Source organism: Natator depressus, chromosome 2 (genome assembly GCF_965152275.1).
Source record: "Natator depressus isolate rNatDep1 chromosome 2, rNatDep2.hap1, whole genome shotgun sequence".
NCBI classification, from domain to species: Eukaryota; Metazoa; Chordata; order Testudines; family Cheloniidae; genus Natator; species Natator depressus.
In genome coordinates, this window is record NC_134235.1 from 4,129,594 (window position 1) to 4,142,066 (window position 12,473).

A 12,473-nucleotide genomic window follows, 5' to 3' on the forward strand; every position below is an offset into this window, starting at 1 on the left:
GGTGGACAACCCAGGAGTCCAGTGTCCCCCCAGCCCCTAACTCTTCTACATTTCTCCCCCGCCCCCCGCCATAGCCACAGTGATAGGATTAGAACCCCGGTGTCCTGACTCCCAATCCCAGACTGGACAACTCCCCATTCTACCAGATCACTAAATTTGGATTCTGACAATCCAGTCTCTCCCTAGGCAGAATATTCCTAGCTATATAATTCTGAACTTTGGTGCTTCACAGGGTGAAATACGGGACATAAATGAGAGGCCTTCCCATTCCATGTCTGGGGAAGGGAGAAGTTATTCTTGGGGATGGAGCTAAACCGTATTTCAACCGTATTACTTCACGATAGACCCATACCAAGAACTTCAAGGTTCTCATGACTGGCATTGCAACACACCTCCTTTACATTTCAGCCTCTGAGAATTATTCTTCACCATCAACTAGCTGGTTGAAGCAGCAGCCCCTAGTCACACTGGATGAACCTCCCAGTGGGTAACAAACAAATTAGAACTAAATCTGTTTGCCACTAAGTTACTCCTCCAGAGACTGCCAATATCCAAAGCACTCGGTGGCAAAATTTTGAGATGTCAGTGTTACCCAACAGCCCTTATTACTACAACAATAACTTTGATTGGGACCCAACACAGCACTGTCACACCAAGTCTGTAATACCGACAGCCTGAAAAAGTAGCTCTGAGATCGTGACAATGCACCTCTATGGATGTTTTTCTAAAAGCTCTGCCCTAGGAATTATTCTGGGGGAGTTCCCTGGCCTGTGACATGCAGGAGGTCAGGCTAGATGATCACCACGGTCCCTTCTGGCCTTGGAATCTATGACTCATCATTGTGCCAATGGCGAGATGGCAACCACATTTAAAAGAGTGGAGAAGCAGCACAAGTTAACACGAATTGATGCGTGCAGGTGCAAGGTTATGTGACATCAACAGGATAGTAAATAACCAGGTGTGAATATTCACTCATCCCCTCCAGTGACTGAATCTGTATAATTAACTATTTTGCCGCTCATCATCCTAACAGAAACAGCCAAGTACTCTGGAATTGTGGAAGTAACGTGGGGAGAATACCATCCCTTTTTCCTCTCTTCTCACCCCCTCTCCCCCATGCACAATACAAGGATTTTTTTCATGCTGGGAGACAAAAGCGTGCCTGGGAGATACAGACCCTAACCCCCGTTTCTGGGGCAGTAGCTCCTTGGACAGCCTGAAGCATCCACACAGAAGAGCAGACACTCAGGCCTGAAGCAACCCAAGCAGCGATTCCCAAAAGGTGACACACTGAAATATGCCAGGATATTGGTGTATGTGAGTGGGTGAGAGAGAGGACAAGGAGGTCATCATGGATTTATGAAGTGTTGTTTCTGTGCAGCTCACAAGCTGTCCCCCAGTATAACAGAATTTTTGAAAAAACACCTTTCACTTGACTGATTGCTTTATTAATTCCCACAGACCAGGATTGGAAGCAGTAACTAATAGACTCTGTTGGGACTGGCAGAAAAGATACAGGTCAGAATGAGATTGCTACAGTCAGCCATACTGGGTCTTTGTGGGGGGGTTTTGGGGTGGGGGGGGTGGGAGGAAGCGGGGAAGAGACTTTTACAGCAGCTAGTACTGCAAAGCATAGCTGGCCACCCAAAGAGAAGCCTCACGATCAAGGATTTCAAAACAAGTAGGTTCCCAGGTGAAACATACAAGGCCTGACGTTTACCAGTATTTATTTATGTTTCTTAAAAAACAGTAGAAAGTTTCCAGATTGTTGCCTATCTAGAAAGTACATGACTTCACCAACATGCTAAAATGAGCTCCAAATAATTTTTCTATACTCCCTAATTGTGAACATACATACATGGCTTATCGGTGCGATGGTATAGCGTGTACCTCCCTTACTTCATCACCTGTTTGTCACCTTCATTCATGTCAGCAAACATTTAGATTGTGGGATCTATGGGGCAGGGATAGCACCTTCTCAGGTCTCCTCTGAGCCACCTAGCAGCTAAAAAACAACCACAATACACCCATTTTCTCCACTCTTGTTCAGGTGATATTAACCATCTCTGGGGTAAGTCACATGACCATGCGGATTTCCTCCACTACAAATTCACTCTCTTCCTTTAATTCTGCCAGCTTTTTCATTTCTCCTCCCTCACACCTGTAGCCCCAACTCATTTTGCTACTTTTGACTCCCTCCTGCCCCTTTCACATCAGATCGTCCAGATTTCTTTAATAAAATCTGACATCACCTTCCAATCTGATCCTTGACTTTCCATCTGGCTTCCGCCCTCTAAACTCCAGTGAGACAGAGCTCTCTTCCAGGCCAAAATCACACTTTTACTCGATCTTCATCATCCCAAGCCTCTCAAAGCCTTGGTACCATTGATTACTCCTAACTTCTTAAATCTTCTCTTCCAGTGGATTTTGCAGCTCCTCTGATGGCTGCTTCACCTTTCAGCTTGCTGCTTTAGCAACCCCTAGTTTCCATACAGATATGTCCCAGTGCTATCCAAACTTTGCCCAACTGGGATTAACGCTGGCAGCTTGCTGGAAAGCTGAGGGATGAACCTAAGTTACATAAAAAGAGCATTTTACAGCCACTGTTGTTTTTAAGAGGTTCAACCCAAAGACTACCTGACCCAGCATGCAATATTCCATCTTGCCAAGCTCTGAGCTACACTTTGCTCACACCAACTAAAAATTTTAGGGTGGGGTCTTTCCTTTCCACTAGCAATGTGGAAACAAAGGAAATCAGTTCCTTTCCCTGAAACAGTCCATCTGAGTCCCAAGTGTTCACTGTATTTTCCTAATAATCTTTTCCTGGTTCCCTTAATGACACTGATCAGACTGAGGGGAGGGGGTACTTTTAAAATGAGCTTTTAGCAAAATGTTTATAAAAAACAAAGTTAAATCCTTACTGATTTAAGGAAATCTGTTCCAGTTACATTATTTTTTGAACCAGGTACGACTTACTTTTTTGCCGTGTTTACTCCTGATTTTTGTAGTTAAAGGCTCATCCTTTAACAGATCACTTTTCCGATAAACGTCCTACACCTCTTAGCCATACACATATAAAGCAGCTCATGAGAGCTGGTGTCTACTCTGTCACATGCATCATCAACAGACTTGCCAAATAAATTCCAGCTCTGGAATCTTTATTCCTTGTGATGATGCAAAGTAAGAAAGAACCCTGCTTGACTTTCAGATCCTGAGGGAGTCAATGGCACCGGTACTTATAAAATACATCTTTTTACTTGATAATTGAGTCCATTTTATCTGGAGTCACTGAAAGACAAACAGGGATCCCACCGAGGCCGTTTGTGTAGTCACTTTTCTCTTAGCCACACTAATTTCAAAAATAAAGGAAATTAGTAACTGCAAAGTTTAGCCAGCCTGCCACAGGGTCAACAGTGTGACTCAAGTCCTTCACCCTCTTCCATCTTCCTAACAGTCCAGTCCTTTGGAACCAGAAGCTGTAGCTGGTTCATAATTTTAAGGCTTAAGTGGAATCTTTCCCCCATCCCTAAGTGACGTATGCAGCTCCACATGAGAAATCATTGTCTCACAGAATTCCAACTCTCCTTCAAAGAGTGACATTTTAAATCTTCATAGAGATTCACAGACATTTTAGGCCAAAAGGGACTAGATCACCTAGTCTGACCTCCAGTATAAGAGAGGCCATATAATTTCACCACATTACCTCTGTATTGAGCCAAAGACTTGTGTTTGACTAAAGGATATCTTTCAGCAATATACAAATTGCTGACCTATATTCAAGTGATATAGGTAGCTTAGGGCTAAAATTTAAGTTTTGTAAAAAAAATTACAAAACGTAATAGAAATTATTTTTAAATAATCAAAATAAGTAAATCAGTGGAAGTAATTATGTAACTTAAAACTTTCCTATCGTGTTCGCAACTCAAATACTGCCATACACTTGTACGTGACAGTGAGAAAACTGAAAATAGTCTGATCAATTTCATATGCTGGCTCTGACGACAGTGCAAATTGAACAGCAAAAATAAAGATAGATATTTTTAAAAAGTGCATATGGCTCCAGTAATCTAAGTGTTTAACATTACTGTAGTGGAATTTACCTTTATATTTTTGAAAAGACAGTTTCCTTGTAACGTGAACCCTGCTGTCAGTTTTGTGCTAGTTTTTGTGTCTATTGTTTCCTAAATTAACTCTCTTTCATTCGCTAGCAGGCAGTCTTTACCCGTCCCTAATAAAGATACTCCAAAGCAGAAGCTGGAATTCCAGTTTTAAAGGATACTATTCAGAGCTGATTATCCAAATGGAGAAAACCAGGTTTATAAGGCAACTGTATCAATTTATTCACTCTTCTTGGTCTCACGCTATGAGATTTTATTTTGTAAACAAGTCTCAGTGTTAGTTCATGGGCTCAGAAGCAAGAGTTGAACTACAAGTCAGGAGATTCTTTTTCAGAGCAGCCAGTGTTTTTTTTGTTTGTTTGTTTTTTTACAGGTAACAGGATGACTTTGCCTATTGAAACAAATTTAGGAGAATCACATATAGTTAATGCAATTTCAAGGGTTAAATCAAAAGCTTAATTGCCACATCATTTGAAGAAGACAAGTCACATTAAAATCTATTTTGCTTCACTATACATCCTGCTAAGGGGACGATTTACCAAACCCCCCTCTCCCCGCCCCCACAAGTGGAACAGAAATTGATTAGATCTTCATAGACTCTGAAGTTATGAGATGGAAAAGATGGCTAAGTATCCATCCCCACCTGCCACAATGCAGGACTGTTCAACTATTTTTTATTTTTGCTAAATAGCCAGACTAAACGTTTTTGTTTTTGTTTTAAATCAGGCCAAAAAAAAAAAAAAGATTCTGATTAGACTCTCATGCCTCTATTTTTTAATATAAATGTTGTGGGCCCCTCCAATTCCTGCCTCACTCCAGCTGCAGGACAGGTTACTAGCTGCCTCACTATAACAGCCTCTACAGAGGCAAAACCAAGAATCTTCTGCCTGCAGAACGTCCCACTGCTGAAGGGAATTTCGTTATCTTCCTAGTCACCAGGCTTAACTGTTTTGCTATAAGAAGATTGCAAAAAAGGTATTTGAATTTTTAAATAGTCTGAAGGATCCAGGGTTTAAGGGCTATGGCAGCCCTTGTGCACATAAAGTAGCCATGGAGGTTACATTAGCTCACCAGCTCTCGGGGTGGCCTGTAGCTTATTAAGAGTACCCCCAGCCGAGAGCGTACCAGTTCTAATCCAGTGCATGTAAAACCCACCCCAGTTTTAAACCCACCCTAGTTTAACAAAAAACCAGTTAGCAAATGGGAAAGGTATGAATGACCAGGCCCCCTCCAGAGTGTAACATTAGTTCTTACAAAAAGATACCGAAGCACATGGCTGCCAGTTTACATCCTAGTAGCAGCTACAGTCCATTGATGATTCGGGTCTGGACAGTGAGGCTGCTGCTGCCACCCGGATTCACTTCCACAGAACTCTGCGTGTGAGACAGCAGCCAAGCTATCCGTTTAGCTTCGTTCCTTGCCCGGCACTTGTTTTCCTCTTTACAACTTGAGAAGAGCCTCTCTAGGCGGTGTATAGACATGCATGGCCCCCTTCCCCTCACAGCAGGATTCTTACTGCCGACCATCTCACAGCTCCGCCATCTTCATCAGTCCCACCCGTGTGAGGGAGAATCCCCTCCTCTCAGTCAAGCTAGGGGGCAGCGTGCCTTCTCTGTCCCACTGATGTCCAGTCCCTCGCCTCAGCCCTTCTCGGGGATGTTGGTTAGTTTCCCCTCAATCCCAGGAGGATGGGGATAAGCCCCTTCCTTGCAGCGACACTGGATACAGAGATTGGTCCCCCTGCCTCTGCCCCATGGGTTGGGGGATCTGCTGATGTCAGGGGTAAGGATTAGCCCTCCAGTGATGTTGCTGGGAATTATCCCCCTAAGTTCCATGAGTAGGGAATAGCACCTCCCAATGATGTTTTGAGTGAGGACTAGCCCTCAAGTGATGGCATTTTGTGGGGGGTTAGCCCCCCTTATTAGCCCCAGGAAGTAGGCTTACCCCTCAGTGACATTACAGGGGGGTAGCTCCAGGGGGAGGGACATCTGAGCCCCATGAGGTATTAGACCCCACTCCCTAGCAACGATGGGTGGGGGGGTTAGGTCCCCCATTGTCAGTCCCGTTGCAGAGTGGGGTTAGTCCCCCTCCATCCCATGGGAGTTTGGTGGGGCTACCCCTCCAAAGATGCAGCAGTAGGTGGCTGACCAGCTCCAGTCCCCCTCGCACCCTCTATGAGTCTGAGCTACCCCCTTGGTGCAGCCGCTGGGCCATACTAATGAGGGAGCGGAGCTGCACCAACTTGAGTGGTCCCACCTGTCGGGGGTCCTGGCTCTCCAGCCAGCGCAGCGCTGTCTCCAAGCCCCTGATGGCTTCCCGGGCCGTGGGCAGTGGGGGATCCCCTCCCTCTTCCACTCCACTGCCTCCCACACCTCCGGCACCCACCCCTGCTGCCTCCTCCTCCTCCTCATCCCCCCCACAGCCTCCAGGTCCTTCATCCCCACTATCCCCTTCCCCATCCTCCCCCTCCATGCCTGGCGCCGCATCATCCAGGTGCAGCCAGTTGGCCACCTCCTCAGGTGCCAGGCGTTTGTAGGCCAGAGCAGCCAGGTGGGTGAGGTCACTGAAGACCTTGCTGTCCCCACCGCCTCCATCCCCACCCAGCGGTTCCCCCTGTTCCTCCTCCCCAGGCTGGGGCTCAAAGGCAGCGCGCAGCCCCAGTAGCCAGCACTTCTCGATGGAGCCAGCAGGGATGAGGTCCCAGGAGAGGCCAGCCAGGTAGAGCATGTCCTTGAGCAGGAAGGAGCGCACAAAGTCCAGGGGGCCAGTCCCGCCTCCGGCTGGGCTGGGCCCCCCTGCTGGGCTGCCTCCCCCACTGGCCACGCAGGATACGGCCAATCGCAGCAGCTCCCGCTTGTAGAGCTGCTTGAAGGCGGACACCACGCCTTGCTCCAGTGGGGCTGGGATCCGGCCTCCCCCTCCAGCCGAGCTGCCCCCTGCTGCAGCCTTGGAGAGGAAGAGGGCTCGGATGGAGCCATCCGGGGTCTGTAGCTGGGGTGGCTCCTCTGGGCCAGCACCGGAGGGTGGCGAGGGGCTGCTGAGGAGCAGCACCGCCTTCTGCTGGAGGCAGCTGCGGCGCAGATAACGCTTGACTCCTGGCACAAAGTCTTCAAAGAACCAGGCCCGGAGGAGGGCAGGTCCGAGCCGGGCCTCGGGACTGTAGCGGTAGCAGGCTGGGAACTTGTCCTGGTTGTGGTGCCGGAGACTGGGTGGGTCTGGGAGCCCCCCGACCACCAGCGGTTTCAGTTTGTGCGAGCCAGTCAGGTTGGCAGCCAGCAGCACGGTGACGCACTCCTTCACCACCAGCCTCCGGCGGGGAGGAGGCTGCAGGCGGGGGGAATGGGCCCGCAGCTCCCCAGCCTGGCCCGGCAGCAGTTTCCAGTAGAGTCCGGTTACATTGGCGTTGTAGATCTGCTCGTCTCCATAGCCTCCCCCGTCCGAAGGTGCCGTGGCAGCTGGAGGAGGAGGCGGGGGCAGGAGCAGCGAAGGGTCCGGGAAGGCGGAAGAGGGGGCCCCAGGCTCCAGCTCAGCCTTAAGCGGCGGGGTCCCCGGAGCGGCGGGATCCCCCCCTCCGCCTTCGCCGTAGATGCGCTGGCTGGAGATGCCATGGCGTTTCTGCCAGCGCCAGAACCAGCCATGGCTGGCCTTGAAGGTGCACTCGGGCCCGTAGATCTGGCGGGCGAAGGCCTCGGCCTGGGCTTGAATGATGGGCCCCGAGAGCGGCACGCCGTGCTGCCGCAGGGTGAGGAACCAGGTGTAGACGGCCCGGTCGATCTCCTCCTCGTTGGCCAGGCGCATCTTCTTGCGCTGGGTGCCCACCTCGCCGCCCAGCTGGTCCAGGAACCAGCGCAGCTTGTGCTCGTCCTTGAGCCAGCCGCGCAGCGTGCCGCCGGGCACCCCGAAGTCCCGGCACACCGAGGCCTGCCGCTCGCCCTTCTTCACCCGCTCGATGGCCTGCAGCTTGTCCTTGATGGAGTAGGCGCGGCGGAAGGCCATCTTCACCGACAGCCCCCCGGGGCCCCGGCTGGGGGGCCCCCCGCCCCGCCGGCACCGCGCCGCCGCCCCGGGCTCGCCCAGCTCCAGGCACACCGGGGACGGCTCCCTGCTGCCCGGCTCCTCCAGCTCCAGCGGGCTCCGTCCGCCCGGCTGCCCCGGAGGCCCCCGGCGGCTCGGCTCCTCCAGCCCCGGCGAGGCCCTGCTGCTGCTGCCCGGCCGCCCCCGGGGCCGCCGGGAGCCCGTCCCGTCCGGGGAGCGCCTCCTCCGCGGCGGCTCCCGCAGGCCCAGCGCCGGGGGGTCCCCGGCGGCCGGGGGCAGCGGCGCGTCCCGCCCGCAGGCCATGCGGGGGGCTGCCTGCGGCCGCTCAGCGCGCTCGCCGGGCCGAGCCGCGGCTGGATCCATGGCGGGGCCCGGCGCCGGGGCCGCGGCCGCCGGCCGCCATAAACCCGCCCGGCCCTGGACCGTGCCGGGGAGACGGAGGGGCCCGGCCCGAGGCGGGGGGGGCGCGTTATAACCGGGGGCGGGGAGCCAAGGTCTTTTGTCTCCTCTCTGGCCCCTGAGAGCCGATAGGGCGGGCCGGCGGCCACAGCGCATGCGCCGTCGCTGCTCCTCCTCCTCTTCCTCCCCCCCTCCCGAGGTGGAACGTCCTACCCTCCCCCCTCTCCTCCCGTTGGACTCTTCCACCTGTGGTAGGCTGTAATTCCTATAGCCGGCCCTCGCTGGAATGTTCTATTGTCGCAAGAGGGGGTGTCCAATCCCTCGGCCTTTTCCATTCCCCTCCACAGAACGGGCCATCCCCCTCACAGCAAAGAGCCACCCCTCAGCCGGACTGTTCCACTCCCACAGCCCCCTCGGCCGTGCCCGCGCCCGCTCTACGTGCCCCCCCCCAGCGCCACCGCCCGCCGGCTCCCCCTCCCTCTAGCCACGGTTGGTCGGCGCCGCGACCCAGAATCCCCCGCGCGGCCAGCGCTGCTTCCTTTCCGCTGACTGAGGCCGAGTAGAGCTGAGGGCCCGCCGCGTGAGTATGGAGCCCCGCAGGGGCCGGGCGGGCGCGCGCGGAGGGGCCTGGAGTCACGGCCGGGCCGGGCCACCGCCCCGGGAGGGAGCTGAGGGCAGGGGGAGGCGACGCCCGGCCCCGCACCGCGCGGAAGGGGGTGGGACTGAGGTGGGTTCCCCGACACCCCTCCCCTCTCCCCCCGTGAGCAGCCCCGTGCTCCCCTCATGGGCAGGGAGCTCGCGGGAGGGGGCTGCTGGCCGGGGGGCGGGGACCTCCCCCGTGGCTGCTGGTGGTTTCGGGCCGGGGGGGGGCCTTCATCTGCATCCCTCTGTCCCCCCCCCCCCCCCCGAGGATCCGCTCCTCTCTCGGGCAGGGAGCCCTGCGGCGGGCAGGTGGTGGGGGCAGGGTCTCTGTGCTTGCCCCAAGGAGAGTCCTCGCCTGCCCTGCTCCGCTATCCTGCCCATCCTCTGCGCCCCTCCTCGCCAGGGAGCCCTGCGGTGGTGCCCGGGGGGGGGGACAGCGAGTGGCGGCAGGGACTGTCTCTCGCAGAAGAATCGCTTTTTCCCCATGCCTGTGTGGTGAGTAAGCTCCTGGGGGGATCGTACCTGAGCCCCCCAAGACTCCTTCCCCCACCAGCATGAGCGTGTGCTTCCCTCACAGCTGATGACTCGGCTGTGGATGCAGGTGGTGCCAAGGAAGGATTATAGGTGGGTCCTCCAAAGAATCCTCCCCTGCACCCCCACTGTGAGCATCACCCTATTTGCCCGGTGCTCTTCTCACAACCAGGGAGCTCTTTCTTGTGTGCCGGCAGCCCAAAGGTGAGGGGTGGGTGAACTCTGTGGTGCTGACTCACTTTTCAACAGCTCTCTCTGGTAACTTCTGCTGGCACTCGAGGCTCTCTGCACTGAAAAACCAAAGGGGAAATATCTGATGGGTCCGCTTATCTGGGTACTTTAGCTCCCTGATGATAGGCCTATTTGTCATGAAGTATCCTTGAGCACTCCCTAAGAAAGGGCCCGATGCAGCAAGCTGCTGATCATCCCCAGCTTCCTCTTAGCTCTGTAACAGCTCAGGCTGTCCTGAACCTTTCAGGATTATTCTGCTGTTCTTGCGTTTTCTGTTGCTGTGTAGCAATCTGACTCCATAATCTCTGATTTAATGCTGATTTATTCTGGTCACAACCACAGTTATTACCTAGAGAGTCGCATGCTTTGTTGTGTTTGTAGTCTGAGTGCATTGCACGCATAAGGGGCTTCTTACAGTCTCCATTCCTTGCATAAGCTCCTTGTGTTCCATTCTCCAATTCCTCCTCTTTCACGGATTCCTGGCATGCTCCTTCTCCCTCCCTCCCCCCCCCCCCCCCCCAAATGCTGCTATGAACCGGCTTGTTGATCTGCACACAATTAGATGTGGTTAAAATTGCAGGTTCTGCTAACTAAATGCAGGGGGTTGTGTGTGTCCCCTCTACCCCCTTCTGGCTTTCTGATTTGCACCAAAATGGCTAGGGTTCTGCCCACTGATGCCTAGAACATTCCATGACATATTGGAATTGATTGGATGCAGCATTCAAAAGTCTGTCCTGTTACAGACCAGGAGAAATACCATTGAGTTGCTTGCCTTGGCCAGATGTTCCTTATTACCTTCTCTGGTTATGCACCCTATGCCTCCTTGCTCACTTCTCCTTTTCTTTTAGGTACATATTCTTTTCCCTGCCTGGCTTTCCTCCTTTTCTTTACAGGTATACTTTCCTCCTTTCCCCCCTCGCTATTCTGTTCATTCTCCGATACTAGTTGATATATTTTTCTTATTAAACTTATTTCTTATCCTTTCCCAACTCTGATTTTCTGCAGCACTACACACTTGTCTGGAGGAGCAAATGGAGCCTTTCTTTCCCAGTGACAGGTATCTCCAGACTTGCTTTTCTGTACCTATTAGCTGAGTAACTTTAGGTGCTGCTTATTGGTTGCTAATCACCTGGGGCAGATGTCAAGGTTTCAAGGAATCATAGTTGGGAGGTCCCAACTGTCATTTTGTTGGCTGACTGGCAATCCTTTTGCTCAGTTACGTCCTGAAACGCTCCGTAATCTCCCCACAAAAAGTACTGCAGGTAGCTGGATTGGTAATTTCTTTAGTGAGATCAAATGCTTAACTAAAGTGATTCTTACTTATGTGCACATAATTGAACTAACTACCAAATTTCTCTTTCCACTCTGGGTTTTCACTTGTAGTTGACATTTATTTTCCTTGCTGTTGCTGGGATTAGCTTTCAGTAGATTCTGTTGGGGGATGGATGTGACATGTGAGATAGTGCGTGAGTACTCTATAAATAATCCCTGTTGGCTTTGTCTAGATCAGTAATGCCAAATGGTATAAACAGATTTACATCCAGAATGATGACCTGTAGATGTGGAGAGCTGCAAAAAAAATATTACAGAACCCATGCAGTGGGAACCACCTCATCGTAAAGTTGCATTTTGTAAAGAATCAGAATGACAGTTTTCATATTATGTGGCAATGAAGCTATTTGGTATTTGCCTTCTATTTCATTATCGATGGGCTCTACTGTAGGGAGTTACAGTGAACTCATTGGTAATCTTGCACTATTTAAGATTGTGGATTTTGAAAAGCAGCTGACGTTTCCCTCCAGAAACAACAGCTGCTGTGGAAAAAGTGTTCCGTTAATTAAAAAGAAAAAAAAAAAAACTTAAAGGAATAATACACTTAAAAAGCTTAAGCCCAAATCTTATTTTGGGTTTTATGAAACATTGATATAAATGTTTTCATCACATTTTTAACTACGCATTCCCCTGGATCATTGGAAATCCAATGTGACAGCCTTATTTTAGTTTGTGAGAGCGAAGAAGTAGTGATAAGCAGAAACTGAAAATGAAGCTGACCAACTAGGCATTTTCAATTAGAAATTGTTGAAACTTAGAGGGCTTTTAGATGGTTGTTAATGTTGCTTATGGGAAGTTTTCACTGCATTGTCCTGTGTAACTTTACATTGGGTGAGGGAGGTTGATAACTATGTACTGATCAACACAAATAATACCATTGCCTTTTTGATGTTTTAAGCCTTACAAAATAGCTGGTACACTTTGTGCCGCCATTTAAGTTGCTGCCTGTTATGTTTCAGTGGCATGGATAATACAAAGGCCAGTATCCAACCTGTGCAGCAAGAACACATGTTGTTGCACTTTTCTTGTCTAGTCTGCGCACGTATTTTTATAATCATAGAAACATTTTGTACATAGTACTAGTAGTTCCTAGAATAGTTACGATGAATGAAATGCATAAGAAATGAATAACCATATTCAATTTAGGGAGCACGATAAAGACTTATAAGATGATTGTACTTTGCA

General features: G+C 51.2%; 2 protein-coding genes across 4 annotated transcripts in view; one reads left to right on the forward strand and one right to left on the reverse strand.

Annotated features, from left to right (window-relative positions):
* Window positions 1–1,905: 1,905 nt before the first annotated feature.
* Window positions 1,906–10,407, reverse strand: TIGD5 (tigger transposable element derived 5). The gene is given in 3 exon segments (XM_074946712.1): window positions 1,906–8,615; window positions 8,618–8,743; window positions 10,372–10,407. Coding segments are annotated over 3 exon segments (2,487 nt in total). The 3' UTR covers window positions 1,906–6,290.
* EEF1D (eukaryotic translation elongation factor 1 delta) overlaps window positions 9,018–12,473 on the forward strand; it is a 37,664-nt gene continuing 34,208 nt past the window's right edge. Inside the window, exons 1-2 of one of the 3 annotated variants that reach the window (XM_074943713.1) lie at window positions 10,833–10,849; window positions 10,962–11,013. In XM_074943713.1, the coding sequence (XP_074799814.1) occupies window positions 10,988–11,013 (26 nt within the window). In that variant the 5' untranslated portion in view covers window positions 10,833–10,849; window positions 10,962–10,987. Of the gene's footprint in view, window positions 9,133–10,832; window positions 10,850–10,961; window positions 11,014–12,473 lie in introns of those variants that run through there. The other 2 variants (XM_074943714.1, XM_074943715.1) reach the window with 2 other exon arrangements.